Source organism: Haliotis rufescens, unplaced genomic scaffold, assembly GCF_023055435.1.
Source record: "Haliotis rufescens isolate VD_foot unplaced genomic scaffold, xgHalRufe1.0.p SCAF_108, whole genome shotgun sequence".
In the NCBI taxonomy this organism is placed as follows: Eukaryota; Metazoa; Mollusca; class Gastropoda; order Lepetellida; family Haliotidae; genus Haliotis; species Haliotis rufescens.
Window position 1 is genome coordinate 414,735 of NW_025963789.1, and position 16,470 is coordinate 431,204.

The following is a 16,470-nucleotide window of genomic DNA, read 5'->3' on the forward strand; positions in this document are numbered from 1 at the left end:
CTATTATCATTTCATATTTGAATAGTGAGGTGATATTTATATGCTTTCTTTTCTTTTAGATAGAAAAGTTTGATGTTGCACTTTGTTACATTTCCGAAAGCAACTCACAAAGCTCGAAATTGGAAAGTTTCTGTTTTGGTATGGTTATAATTGAAATGTGAACCTCAAAGTAATGTTTGTTTCAATCGACCAATCGGTGTTAGGCAAGTAACGCTGCAATGATATGAAATAACACTTCCGACTTTTAGTTGTTTTAAGAATTTTATGCCCAAAGTTCAGTGACACAATTAATCTTTAAACTAAACTGTTTTGTTTCTTGAAACAGGTATTTCATGGCGACCCCCAGACTGCCCTCGTGGCCTTAGACACACTTCCAGCACTACTGAAGCCAGGGAAACCCAAAGTTCGAAACGTGTTAAAGAAACCAAAAGCACAAAAGAGAGTTGTACAGTTGGTCACTACTGGGATGGTGGCTTACCTGAATGTCTTAGGTAAGTGCATACGTGACTGTCCCAGGATTGCGTGGAATGCCCATTAAATTAATGTAATTTAAAAGAAATTCATTGTCATTCTTATATCATCCTAGTGAGTGAGTTGGGTGTAACGCCGCTTTTACCAGTATTCAAGTTATTTCGCGGCGTGTCAGCTTGATGTGGGAGGAAAGCCCGAAGTGATGCATGTCTCAGACCTTTTCCACTTCGGTGAAACCCACGAGCACGAGTATGGTGCTGACAAACCTAGAAACATAATCGGGGCGAACCGGGATTCGACCCCACATCCATAGGTTTTCTGGCGTGCCCAAGGAACTCCACTCTGCAGAGCGAATCGCGGCGCCTTAGACGACTGTGCCACCCGTGCCCCCTAACATCACCCTAAATAACCAGTTGTCCGCATATCCCTTATCAACGAACCTAAGGAAGTTGGTTTAAGATTTCTATAAAGTATGAAGGACGTTACAATGGAACGAGTTTGCGAGTTACGAAAGGTTCATTTCAGTAAATCACTGTACTGTAACTTCGTTAACAGGAGATGCAGTAGGTGAGGATATAGAAGATCGTGCAAAGGCTGCTTTCACAGCTCTTGGATTGTCACTGAAGGACTTGGACAGAAGCATATATATCATGACAAGATGTTTATTGTTTTCGCAAAGCCCTGTGATCAGACAGGGTGCCCTATCCCTGTGGAAAGATGCCAACGCTGAATCAACACACAGTTTGATGGTGACAGAGGTTCTGACGAATCTACATCCAATCAGCATCAACCGCCTGCACAAGCAACCAACCAACCATTCTACAAGCAGCACAAGCTGGAAAGTAGCTTCTACTCAAATTGGATCAGAAATAATCATGATACACGTCAATTTACCAACAGGTATAAAATTAGGAGGTGTCCAGTTTCATTAGAACACAGCTAGAGGCTATGGTCCAATGGGTGTTTTGTTATTGTTGGTTGGTTGGTTTGTCGTTTAACGTCGCACTCAGCAATATTGCAGCTATATGACGGCGGTCTGTAAATAATCGAATCTGGGCCAGACAATCCCAGTGATTGACATCATGAGCGTCCATCCACGCAATTAGGATTGATGACGTGCATCAACCAAGTCACCGAGCATGACCACCCGATCCCGTTAGTCGCCTTTTACGACAAGCATAGTCACCTTTTACGGCAAGCATGGGTTGCTGAAGACCTATTCTATGTTTTGCTATTGGTTCAAATTGGAAGTGTAAAAGTGCTGCTTACGCACACTGTACACTTTATACATATATGTATTATTCGTTTAGCTCAAGTATTTGACTGTTTTAAAACAGAGTATTAGTGACAGCACTTTTCCTGAATAAACAGGGTACAGTTCTGACAAACGTTTTACTGGGCTCACCATTTGTTCTCGCAACCGTACCTATATATCCCGATAAGGTACTGTAATTTATCCTCTATCTATTACTTAGTTTTGTGCGATCGGACATCAATACTCCACGTTATGGTCTTGCTGCATACAAACTGTGGTTTAAGTATTTACAAACTTTCCAGAGGATGTCCTTGTGGAACATAGCAGAAGTCCATCCAAATCGTCGGATTGTGGTCACCTCACTACAGTCGATATTCTGAGAGCTCTTTCTACACATAAGGGTATCCTGTCTATGTGGGCGTACAGAATCGACCAGTTCCCTGTTTTCTACATCACTGAGGATTACAGCCAACAGAACTTCCAGAAGGTGCTTTATTACAGTGCAAAGAACAAGGACTGGTTTCAACCTCTTCAGCTCATGGAGTTCCTTAAACAAGCTCTGGAAGCAGTTATCGCCCTTCATGAATATGGCACAATACACAGAGATCTTACTGCTGCCAATTTTGCATATAACAAACAGAGCAAATCTGTCAAGCTGTGTCGCTTCATGTTGGCTCGAAAATGTGGCAGAGGCGAAACTCTTGTTGGTATGTCCATACATGTTCTACTTTTGGTAATGCATTATTAAGTACATTCATCTTTAAGTACACAAATATGTATTGTATTTATGCTTGCTACATATAATGACCGACTTTCTTGTTAGACAGAGAATGTTCAACCATTCCCACAAGATGGTCCTCCCCAGAGTCCCTCAAGAAACACCATTTCTCTATGCGGTCTGATTATTGGATGGTTGGGCATCTCATCTATGAAGTCATTACACACGGTTGCCTCCCCTACTCTGATCTCAAAGGACAAAATGAGACCTCCATTGGCAATCTGGTGAATGTTTTGGAACACCGTAAATGTGACAATAACTGTATATTTGTTTTACACTATAAGCAATACTGACCAGTATTCGTCAAAGGACATAGGGGCTATTCATCTCACCGAGATAGTTGATGCATGTCATCGTATCCCATTTGGGGAGATCGATGTTCATGGTGTCAAAACTGGATTGTCTGGTCCATACTCGATTATTTACAGACCGCCGTCATGTAGGTGGAATGGTGCAGCGTCAAACAACAAAGAAACAAACATAGGCTTTGATTTTTATACTACCTTTCACTCGCTGAGGTTTAAAGTAACCTGGGTATTGTTGTGAATTATGTTGTCACATGTTGATGCTGTCAACTGAAAGTCTGATCAGCGTGGTGTTTGTTTTTGTTTGTTTGTTTGCTTGTTGTTTAACGCCGCACTCAGCAATATTCCAGCTTGTGACGGCGGTCTATAAGTAATCGAGTCTGGACCAGACAATCCGCGCAATTGGGATCGATGACATGCTTCCACCAAGTAATCGAGTCTGACCACCCGATCTGTTAGTCGCCTCTTTCGACAAGCATATTCGCCTTATACGACAAGCATGGGTTGCTGAAGACCTATTCATTCCCGGATCTTCTTTGGTGCTATATGGTATTAGTAATTTAACCACATACAACCCGGTTGCCTCCCCTACTCAGATCTCAAAGGACAAAATGAGACCTCCATTGGCAATCTGGTGAATGTTTTGGAACACCGTAAATGTGACAATAACTGTATATTTGTTTTACACTATAAGCAACACTGACTAGTATTCGTCAAAGGACATAGGGGCTATTCATCTCACCGAGACAGTGGATTGGTACCTGTGAAGATCCGGGTTAGAATAGGTCTACACCAACCCATGCTTGCCGTAAGAGGTAGTCAGCCTCGCTGACTTGGTTGATGCATGTCATCAATCCCAATTGCGTGGATCGATGCTCAAGATATCAATCACTGGATTGTCTGATCCAGACTCGATTATTTACAGACTGCCGTCATATAGCTGGAATATTGCTGAGTGCGGCATAAAACAACAAACCAACCAATTTAACCACATACAACCCTTGAAGATCCGGGGTAAAATAGGTCTTCAGCAACCCATGCTTGTCGTAAAATTCTAGCGTAAAAGGCGACGAACGGGATCGAGTGGTCAGGCACGCTGACTTGGTTAAAGCAAGTCATCAATCCCAATTGTGTGGATCGATGCTCATAATAGCTATCACTGGGTTGTCTGGTCCAGACTCGAATATTTACAGACCGCCGTCATATAGCTGGAATAGTGCGGCGTAAAACAACACACCAACCAACCAACATACAAGCCACCATTGGAGTGAGTGAGTTAACGTCACATCGGCGATATTTCAGCCATATCGTGACGAGAAGTTAGACATGAAATACACATATATTTAAACTTTATAAAAATCTGTCATCGAAGGACAGTGTGATAACTAGAATATCACAGATAAGATTTAAAACTAGTTGTGGAACATTTAAAAGCATTAAGTATTAAGGAACATCACAATATAAAAATGGGCTAGAGATCGTCAGTAACTAAAGGGAGATCACCACACCAGGGACCATGGGGACTTACAGTACCTTTGCTTCCTGCATGGGCCTGCCACCATTGGAAATTACTGGATGAATTGTAGAATTTTAAACTATTTTGGACACGCAACATAACGTATAGCGTAGTTTGTATGTATTTATTGTCCCCTGCTTGTTTAGAGTGCTTCTCATGCTCCAGATAAAGGAAGACAGAAAGAAGTTGTGCCAAGAAAGGTGCATCCCAACATCCGTGTTTGACGCCATCCAAGGCTGCACCCGCTATGATGATACCCATCGCCTGTCCGTGTGTGAGGCAAAGAGCAGGTTGGAGGAGACTTTCGATCGTTACATCAGCTGCAACGGTAAACCAATATCAGATTTGTTCCTACAGCGTAATAATTATGCTTTCACTGTTTGACCCATTGTTCATCCTTGTTGCTAAGGACGCAGTTGCCAAGGAGGTCAATGTTTAAGAATGTCCTAATGGGATAACAATCATTGTTGCGATTACATACCTTGGGCGTCGGGCCGTTTGACTGTCCTCTTATTTTCTGCTTCAGAATGTTATCATTATATGAATATCAATATTATTCTCTTTGATTTTATTCAATCAGCTTGCTGTAAGATTTCTGCTTCCTGCTTCTAACATGGATTGCATTAATAGTTGGACATATATTTCTCCGTAAGAGAATAGGTCTTCAGAAACCAATTCAATGCTTGTCTTAAGAGGCGCCTAACGGGATCGGGTGGTCAGGCTCGCTTACTTGGTTGATGCATGTCATCGTATCCCAAATACGTAGATCGATGCTTATGTTGTCAATCACTGGACTGCCTGGTCCATACTCGATTATTTACAGACCACCATCATATTGCCGGAATAGTGCGACAAAGAAACAAACATAAGCTTGATTTTGATATGACACTCATACGCTGATGTTAGCTTAAAGTAACCTGGGTATTGTTGTGAGTGCGGCGTTGAACAACAAACAAACAAAATAAAACAAACATAATTATATTTCTCATGCTAGTCATTTATCAGTTTCTAGTCATTGATCTGACTGACTATCACAAGAAAAAATACCCATATATACAAAATATACAATTTTGTATATTTGGTATTTCCAAAATATACAATTTTGTATATATGGATAGATTTTACCACTGCTTCATTGAATTTTTTGAACTGGTTGAGGTTTTCTTCGGGTTTGAAACTAATGTTACGAACAGTTTTTTTGCACGTGACAATAATACGTTAATACTATTTCATTATGGCAACTATATTTGGAGTGTTATGAAATAATTTTTATTTCTTTATGTTGACAGCATTTTACATAAGAAATAGAACATTTGTGCAGATTTTAGTAACAGATAATGTAAATAATACCGCTGTCTTAATTAGATCGCGGTTTGAAAAAGCACTGTTTGTATAACGAAAGGCTGCTGCTGTTTTAATTAGGTCGGAGTTAGAAAAGCACTGTTTGTTTAACGAAAGGCTGCCGGTGTATAAACTTAATTGGGGTTAGAAAAGCACTGTTTGTATAACGAAAGGCTGCCGCTGTCTTAACTAGGTCGGGGTTAGAAAAACACTGTTTGTATGGGGAAAGGCTGCCGCTGTCTTAACTAAATTGGGGTTAGAAAAAACACTGTTTGTATAGCGAATGACAGACGCTGTCTTAAATAAATCGGGGTTAGAAAAGCACTGGTTGTATAACGAAAGGCTGCCGCTGTATAAACTTAATTGGGGTTAGAAAAGCACTGTTTGTATAGCGAATGACTGACGCTGTCTCAAATAAATCGGGGTTAGAAAAGCACTGGTTGAATAACGAGAGGCTGTCGCTGTCTAAACTAGAATAACCACTAAACGGAATAGCAAGAGAGTAGCCTTTTAGCGATTGTCACGATCATTGCAAAATAATAGATAAAAAATCCATGAATTTAAAATTGTACAAGGAAACATATATAGGAAACACATCGTTGGAATAAATTCCTATTATATTACGTTCACGACATTAGTTCTGGAGTAAAAGTAAAATTTAATATATATGTTTCTGTGATTTCATGTAATGGTGATTCTAAATATGAAATATTGGTTGATATTGTTTGTCAAACAGTTGTACACACCGTCCATTGTGATATTTCTACTTAAGGATGTTTGTTTAGTCAATTGGCATGCGTTCATTGTAAACAAGGATCATTAGTGTGAAAGGATTACTAAGTTTGTCATCCAGTATAATGCACTTCCACGATTAGCATAATTAGAACAGAGTTTGTAATTAGGTACATCCGGACTCCAGTTAATCAAGGCAGCTACATCAGTTGAGAGTGTGAGCAACTGGAGAAGAGGCGAGCAACTCAATGTGATTAATGAATTAGTGGAATTTTAATAAATAAACGAACGCCTGTCGCAATATTGCATTCGAACATTGAGCACAATCGCAGATTTCTATGGTACATTTGAGGGTGAACGTGAACGAAGCCGTGCCGGATGCCTAACAGCGATTTGTCTTCAGAACACACAGTGAGCTCAGGTGAGTTTATATATATTCTTATTCATTCATAGATATGGCGATCATGAGCGCTGACACTATATGTGTTCGCAATAGAACATTTGGAAGACTAGACACATATAGATTCACTATGTGACTACATCAAATCCAGTATTTGTTTAATGCAACAGGTTTAAAGCATTTAAAATTGTGCATTATTATAAAATACAATGTGTGTCGCTTCGTCTCCCATGTAAAATACATTAATTATTTGTTTTAAATATAATTTAATATTACTATGAGTTTTACATTATAACTAAAATTATGGAGTCTTGCATGTCGAGCCAACAAACTATTGTACATATTATTCACATTTGAATTTCTGTTTACTGTGTTTGCGGTGGGGTCCAGACAATTCCCCAAAGGGACAATTCCAAATACTACTGCGTAAAATATTAATGCTGAGTTGGAGAAAATTACCAAATGGATGAAAGTAAGTAAAATTGAATCCAGAGAAAACAGAAGCTTTCTATTTCACGTTAAATTAAAGTCTTCCCAAGTGCAAAACCTAATCTTAAAATGAAAGGAATTAATATTTATGACTTTGGGAATAACATTTCAGTCAGATTCTGATATTGACGAGTTAAAAAGGAAATCCCTATGATTAATTGCATTAGAAGTCTTAGATACCTTTCTGGTGTCCACCGCCGTAAACCATACTCACTCACTCAGTTAAATAACTCCTTTCACATAAATCGTTAGAAGCTATGAACAAGCATATAATGCCCATATTTTGGATAATTGTACCAAGAACAAGAATTAATCCTAGAATGTTTACACTAAGATTCATTCCGGACGCTGAAATATTGCCGATGAGACGTTAAATTTTAACTCACTCACTCATTACGGACTATACGGACTATTTGTGGGGCGATAAGGGGTACAGGCCACGAGAAAATATATAGAGAAACTAACACAGCCATTACACCTTTTTACAAGATGGAAAACGTCTTTGCTGTTAGTAATTACATTTATAGAAATCAAACCAATATACAGGCTATATGTTGTAGAACAGAATGCTTTGCCAAGTTATTCCTACCTGATACCATTAATAATTGGAATAGTCATCTGATATAGAGGATTATTAAACTTGGACAGTGTGACTTATGTACAGTTAAGCCTTGATACCAGATTTTGTCACATAATTCTTTATCGCCTCGGACTCGGTTGTAGTGATTTAAACTTCCATCGGCTTAAAAGACAATATATTAAGAAACGATTCGCCTTTCTATTCTAAAGGCTAAGTGAGTTTATATTCAGTGGGTTTTTTTGGAAACAATTTGTCAATTTAGCTATTTTGAAATCGGTCCATGTACATCCTACGTTCGGGTGAATTTGCACTAATGTTATAACTTAAGAATTAATTCATATTTTAAGACACGTAATAAGTATTAAACAGTTAAATATATAGCTTTTCTTAGTAATTGAACACCTTTCCATCGACCGCACCAAACTGTTGACAAATCGTTTTTCATGTTTTCTACATCAAATAAGATTAGAACACGTGTATAATTACAACATACCCAGGATACCAATAACAACGAAATGTACAAATTAACAAACATGACCAACATTATTATTTCATGATAATGTAGGTGTCATGCATGTAATTATAGCTATATAAACATATGTTTAATTATTCAGTTTGTGTGAAGTCGGTCATAAATACAAGAAACAGTTGATTCTGAAATTCTTTAATCATGTACTTTTAAGTATATTTTCCCAATATTATGTTATCCCCAAAAGGGCAATTATATTCATGTTAAATTTATCAGTCATTTTTTTAATACGAATTACGTAACATTTATGCTACTTTGATTTTATAAGACCAATGTTGTTGTTACAGATTCATGGACCGACTAGGTTCATTACATGTCATAAAAGTGCCGGGACATAATGTGGTGGCAATACATTCTCTAATTAACACCTGTCACAAAGGGACGGGCCATTTGGGTTTGTCCTCAGGGAATGTGTTATGCAATTTGTGTATTCACGAAATAACATTCAACAAGTCGGGTGATTTAGGATTGATGCATTTGTACTTCATATAAATAAATGAATTACATTATTTTCTTAATCGTGTGCGAAATACGCATAATGTCGGAAAGCGCAAGTTAAATCCCCAAATACTGACTTCGTTCCTAAATAAATCACAACCCTCACTTATAATTGTATCACTGTATCACTTTAAATTTTAATGATGTAAATCACGTATCTGTCACTTTTTAATGTAGAATACGTCAGTCACTCAACCAGTTCCACTATTATTTTCCCAAAAGATCAAAGATTAAAAACAGTTATCAAGATTTAATTTCCATATCGTTAGATATATTTAATCTTAACATTGAAACATCTTCATGTATTATTCTGTATTGAATGACATTAGATATATGCTCCTATACCGCCGCTGGTGTCTTAATTTGCGAGAACATTTAGTTTGCATCCAACCATGCGCGTCCCAAATTATACAGCGTCAAGCTTTCAGAGCTCCAAATAAGTTTTCCAAAGTAGAAATTAAGCAAAATGAATATTTATCAAGTTTACTTTTGCTAGAACATATGCATGCTGTTATGGTTTTTCAAAAAAAAATCTTCGTTCTCTCTGTTGTTAACAATATTAAAACAACAAGTACTATAAAATATAATACGGAAATATATTACATATCATTTACGCATCTGGCTGCTCACAAAACACTGCTATTAAACAATATTTGTGTCCCAGGGACTGAATATCAATTAGACCAAGCCAGCTCTACAGATACTGACTCTCTCAAAGACAGCAAGCTACATTATACAGTTAATTGAAAACTGTAATCTCAAACATATCTAATGCTACTTCAACACTTTATCATATACTTAGCAGTTGAATATTCTGTAAAATTGAAATTAATCCTCTATTAGTTTACAATGACGATTCTTGCAGGCTATATAATGCAGGCACGGCCCGTTATGTATCATTCAATCTTTATCTTTCTCACTTTCTTATAAAGGCATAATGATCAATAATCTCTTCTGTTGCAGTGTGAAATGTTAATTTATTGTGAGTAAGGCTAATCCCTTTCTCCAGACATAAATTGATCACTCACCAACAACTGACAAGGGATTACTCCTCGTTAAGGCAATACTAAGTGATACAATATACTGCAGATTAATTAACTAATTAAGGGTTAAATGAGATTGTTTACTCAGAGTGTGATATAATCCGTTTGATGTCGAATTACAAAGAGTGAATCTTCAAAAAGGGTAAGCATACCCAACACTACCAGTAGCACCTGGCATTCCCAAATAGTGTTGTTCTAATACATCAAGCTATAATACTGACACGTTGCTTAAGGGTTATCGGAATAAATTTGAATTTGATTTTCACATATTCTCCTCCATTGCTCATGAGCATATACATGGATATACATACATATGCATTATAAATTTGAAATGCAATTGTAAATAAAGTTGTTGTTTTTCTTCAGAAGAGTCGTAACCGAGTCCTCGGGATACGCCATCGCAACCTTCCCGTCCAGAAGAAACAGAGGTACGAGGACGCATTAAAGATAGCTCAGTTGATGCCCTCCGAGGAAAGTAACTATGACGAAGACGGCATAAGATTTTTTACAGTACGACCAAAGAACTGCGAGTCGACGGAACTGCAGATGGCGAAGAGGCTCGCAGATGAGACATACATTAAGAAGCTGGACAGTACAGCAGCTTTCCCTAAGGCAAGACGTGTCCGTTGACCACCATCCAAAAACCCATTCCATGACATGAAGAAGGATATGTTATGGGTCAATACCGAGTATGGAATCCCGTGGTGTGGTGTGGTGTGGTGTGGTGTGTGTAACGTAATATATGTGGGTGGGTTAGTGACTGAATTTGCGGATGTGTGTGTTCGTTGTACTTCTATGGGGGGGATGGGTATTTTGTCTCAAAAGCCAAAATGGTTGGTTGTTTAAATAGTGACACTTTAATAAACTATTATTCTTCTTCTTCTTCTTTTTGTTCATTGTCAAGATGCTGTGTATTACTTCCCAGACTGCTGTCATGTGTTATCATTTTTTTATCTTCAAATATCACGATGTGCCCACTGATACCGTCATTATGTTGATTGCCTGATTGTTTAGAACTATCAGTTGCGATATGTTATATGATTGCTTTGTATAACATTGGCATGCTGTTCACTTTCATTGGGACTGGACGCTTTGCACAATAGCGATAGTATCTCACTGTTAATTATTTTTTTATCATTTGCATTTACATAAGTAAAGAACATATCAATTTAATCTGAATACGTCAATGTGTCAATTTCTTGTTCTAAAAAGTACAGGTATAAGTATTCATATTCGACTTTTTATCATTTGTATTTGTAAGAATTTTTTAAAATTTTCTTGCGCCTGTTGTACATTACATTTATGTTCGTAGTTTGTTGACTTTGCTAACAATATTAGACTGAGCCCCAAGAAATGTTTTGAACATTTGATTGCATTTTAAGCAATTTTGTGCCGTTTGGACAATATTCATACCAACAAATGTAACAGTGGCAAAAGTAAAAAAAACAGAGATGGCGGATGTAAAATGTCGGAGTTAAATCAGTACTTTTAGAAAATCGGGAATAGTTTCTGCGCACCCGGCCACCTGGGTTCCAGCCACTAATGCCTACGTCCACTTTTGCCTACAGTTACTATTGCCTACAAATAAATAAAACAGTGTGGAATAATGCCTACACAATGAAAACAACATACCCATGCTAGGAATGAACTCTTTGAAATTTCTTTGAAATCATCAAATATCTGCTGCTGTATATACTATAAGAACTAATGCAATGATGCAGAAATGATGCACTGATAGTAGGTGTCGCTGAAAATCACTGGTGCATGATTTTGTTTATTGTAGGCCGTAGGCATTAGTGGATGTAGTCATTAGTGGACGAGGACGCCACCTTTATTGTGTGATGATAATAAAGGCATGTTTGATGCTGAAAACTCGAAAACAGGACAATCCGCAACGGTTGTCCGGCAACACGATATTTTCGGAGTATTTTTAAAAGGACTGCCGTTTTTAAAAAAACGCGATTTTCCGCGTTCCGCCTAGATTTGACATTATAACAATGTTTTCCCTACAATTAAACCGACACCTCAGAACAAACCAAATTCAACACTTTAAATTAATAATAAAATAGTTTTCATCCTCTGTGCAATCCACACTGTTGCACGAGAGCATGTTACAAATCACATCGCGGCCTCCCCGTACAAACGAATCCAAGCTCAGCACAAATTGATTTCAACACTTTCAAAACAGAAGTCACCGCCACTGCAATCACCCACGACAGCTTATCCTCTCTGTGCATTTGACCATAAAGTCTACTCACATACCAAGCACCGCGCCAGGAAAAGTACCAGACGCCTCAATCGCTTACCCGTCAATATCATTGCAAGGAGAGTATGTACTCCCGCTAACAGTGTGGAGTACTAATTAAACATTCCAGTAATGTTACACGCCACTATATCAGTTTTTTGTAACTTGCTGATACTATTTTGCACATACAAAACAATTATCCTCCTTTACAAACATATACAAAGAAACACAGTGCTCAACTTTAAACACTTCAATTTGCATATATATATATAATAATTATACACAAATAAATAACAATTATCTCCCTTTACCAATATATACAAAGAAAACAAATTTGGATATACCATATATACAAATTTGTATATTTTTGTATATGTCGTATATACAAACTTGTATATTTTTGTATATATCATCATTCCAATCTTGTATATCCTTTGGAAATATCATCTTTCCAAAGGATATACAAGCTTGTATAAATGGATTTTTTTTGCAGTGTATATATCATATTGCTGCCTGGATATTAATCATTTTGGTGTACGTGCATTGTGTGATATCTTCTTGTAGAACTACCTGAAAAGATAACTACCGTGACACCAGACATTTTGTTTCCTGGACTTGACAGATCATCCTATCAGAGTCTCCCAAAAGAAGTAGGTGACCAAGCTGCTTTTGGCGATCTTTTTAACAATAGACTAAATAATGCATGTGGATTGTCTGGTCCACACTCGATTATTTACAGACCACCGTCATATAGCTGGAATATTGCTGAGTGCGGCGTTAAACAACAGGGTGTGGGTGAGTGAATGAGTTCAACAATTTAAGTCACACCGGCAATATTTCAGCCACATCGCGACTATCAAGGGTTTGATATAATAAATATTATTAAACTTAAAATAAAAACCTGCCAACGAAGGACAGTAAAAACACTAGATTTATCACAGAAAAGATATAAAACTAGTATGGAATCATAAAAAGAGAACTATACATTACATTAACATGATAAATCGCCAGCTACCGAAGGTTGATCACCACACTGGGGACCATGGGGACTTACAGTACCTTTGCTACCTGCTATTTATACTAGTATGTATATACCTTCAAATTACTTAATGGTGTGAATCAAAACAAAACGTTTTATTGTACATTTAATTATAATTCCTATCATGATGGGATCTAGTACAGGACATAATCAAAGTCGACCCATTAGGAACATTAGGAAATTCACGGAAATAATGTTTTGTTTTTCAGGATTCCGAAGGCGATAATCCATATGGTACGTTCTTACTGTCATAAAATGATATTCAGATATACACCTTATATTGAGTGTGAGGCCACAGATATAATAAATTCCATGACAATCAATGTTTTAGGCTTACACCGCGCATTAACATCATATTAAGATGTCCATTCTTTTGTAATCCCTCTATAACTTCAAGTCATAAAATTAATTTAGTCATGTTGAGTGCACTTTTCTTAGTATCAATATACAAGAAATAGAAAATGCATCTCCGCTTGTTTGTTCAAAACAGTGATTATTTCTGCTCTTTCGACAGTTAATAAAACATGTTTTCTCGCTTGATCCGGCAAGTTCATGTGTGTATTATTAATATAAATTAGTTTGCTGCAAATTACACATTCTAACGGGTACGTAAATGAGTGAGTGTGGTTTTACGCCGTTCATAGCAACATTCCAGCAATCTTACTGCGGGGGACACCAAATATTAACTTCATGCTTCAAACTTCTTTGCCGTGACGAGTGAACGCTTTAACCACTAGACTAACCCAACGCCTCTCCTGGGTATGTACGTCGTGTTGGTACCTTTACGGCTGACTTAGATAATTTGTCTTCTGTCTGTTTGCGCATTGTGAAAAAAAATCACCTACAGTCTATTTCGTTTTGATATTTTCCCCTGGCGAGTCACACTCTTTGTCTGACATAACTGTCATCTGTAACTTACTCGTATTTTATATATCTTTATAACATATCTTGCAGACGAGTGTTTCCATGAGTACCAAAATTTTGAAGAAATTCGAACTACCTCCACAAAAGATGCCACAAAAGATGCCACAAAAGATGAACCGTTGTACGAGGATTTGGGCCTAACTGACGATGTAGATTCTCTGGTAAGGTTCTTTCACATCGCTTTTCGCTCCATGCATAACACGTTGAAGTGATTGCCCTCCGAGCAGAGTAACATTGTTCCTTGTCTTCACACCCAGGATCCCCGAAATCAAACTCAAACATAACATGTCCACACAAGACTAAGATCTTGGTATATTAAACAACGACCTGTTCTGATTCCCTTCATATAACGATATTAGTTTCAATGCAGTTACCCTATTGTGCATATAAAATAGCAAGACGAAACTTCATTCATCGTATGTCAAATGCATTTTAAAAGACCGCCGTCTGGAATATTGCTGAGTGCGGCGTTAAAAAACAAACAAACAAACAGCATGTCATTTTAGTGACTAGTACAAGATGAAATGTTCTGATTCACATAATCCGATATTTTATATGCCAATCAGATCTCATTTCAATGCAATTATTCATGAATTAAACAGTTTAGTGAGTGAGTGAGTTTATGCTTTACGTCACATCGGCAATATTTCAGCCATATCGTGACGAGAAGTTATACAATATTTAAACATATATGTAAACCAAATAAGAACCTGTCAGCGAAGGACAGTAAAATTACTAGAATATCACAGATTGAATGTTTAAAACTAGCATACAACAATAAAAAGATATCATTAGATAGTCATGAAACAGTACAATATAAAAATGGGCTGTAGATCGCCAGCATCTGAAGGCAGATCACCATGCTAGGGTCCATGGGGACTTACATTACTTTTGCTACCTGCATGGATCCCAGCCGGATTTACATCATCCCTTCAGCTGTTGGCGATTATGACAAATTGAGCCAAAGGTAAACGAACATATATACTACTATTAAAAATGTGGCCAAAATAAATATACTTTGAAAGACGTGGTCTTACATACCCTCTCAGGGGGACAATAATTTTACACTACTTCAACCCCCTTCGAGGATACAGCCACTAACAATCTCAGTTAACAAATTTATTTTACCAATTTTAAAAACTATACTATATACAAAACATATCAATCAAAATTGGGTCAACAATTCAATTTCTTTTAAAAAGTTAATAATTAAATGAACGCTGATATTAAAAAGATCCTTTAAGGATGAAACTTTGAAATATTTATCCCTTGTGATGGAAAAATCAACACAATCAAGCAGGACATGCTTGACGGTGATTCTTTCATCACAAGGGATACAAAATGGAGGATCCTCACCTTTTAAAAGATATTCGTGTGTATACCTGCTATGGCCAATACGACATCGTCGTATAATGACCTCTTCAAATCTGGACTGACAGCCCAAGTAGGTGTAACCGATATTTGGTTTAATTTCATGTAATTTATTGATACCTACTTGGGCGTCCCACTTCTGTTGCATAAGATCTCGGATGTAAGATCGAATCATGGGTTTAAAATCAGTGTATGGGATCAGAAGTGGTGTCTCAGATTTGTTGAGGGCTGCTTTTGCAGCAGCATCGGCCATTGTGTTACCAATGATACCAACATGGCTTGGTAACCAACAAAAGACGATGTCATATTGGCCAGTAGCAAGATCATTAAATAATTCGAGAATTTCGATTAAAAGTGGATGTTTGGATGACATATTTTTAATCGCCTGAAGGCATGAAAGAGAATCTGAAAACAGTATGAATTGTTTATGTTTAGCTTGATTACTGATATATTTAAGTGCTGTAAAAATAGCGTTTGCTTCTGCAGTGAATATGGAACTGTTATCAGGTAAACGTGAAGATATTGTTCTGGATCCAATGACGGTGGCACTAGCAACTGCGCCACCATCCTTGGATCCATCTGTAAATATAGATTTATAAGTGTCGTAAGTGTTTCTTAGTTGAAGGTATTCTTGTTGGTAAATTAATTGGTTTGTAGCTGATTTCTTTAATTTTGTTAATGTAAGGTCAACCTCTGGCCGTACCATTTGCCAAGGAGGTGTTGAAAACAGTTGAGTTGGAGCTATATCTTGCAGTTTAATATTGGAAGCAAACAAGGCAGACTGGATTCTGATTCCGAGTGGTGGAACAAGAGATGACTTTTTATTGTAAAGATCTTCGTAGAGAGGATGGAATATACATTCAAAAGCTGGATTGGACGGATTAGAATATAATTTAGTGATGTATTGTAGAGATAATTTTAGTCGGCGTTGTTTAAGAGAAGGCTCATCTGCTT

The 16,470-nt window shown here is 37.3% G+C and overlaps 1 protein-coding gene across 2 annotated transcripts in view; it reads left to right on the forward strand.

The window, feature by feature from the left end:
- The window catches only part of LOC124125446, a 93,112-nt gene that overhangs the window by 15,601 nt on the left and 61,041 nt on the right, over positions 1-16,470 (forward strand). For both annotated transcript variants that reach the window (XM_048392062.1, XM_048392061.1), the window contains exons 3-10: positions 326-491; positions 1,027-1,371; positions 2,029-2,433; positions 2,550-2,728; positions 4,491-4,653; positions 12,747-12,832; positions 13,431-13,455; positions 14,176-14,306. In XM_048392062.1, coding sequence (XP_048248019.1) covers positions 326-491; positions 1,027-1,371; positions 2,029-2,433; positions 2,550-2,728; positions 4,491-4,653; positions 12,747-12,832; positions 13,431-13,455; positions 14,176-14,306 — 1,500 coding nt within the window. The remainder of the gene's footprint in view (positions 1-325; positions 492-1,026; positions 1,372-2,028; positions 2,434-2,549; positions 2,729-4,490; positions 4,654-12,746; positions 12,833-13,430; positions 13,456-14,175; positions 14,307-16,470) is intronic.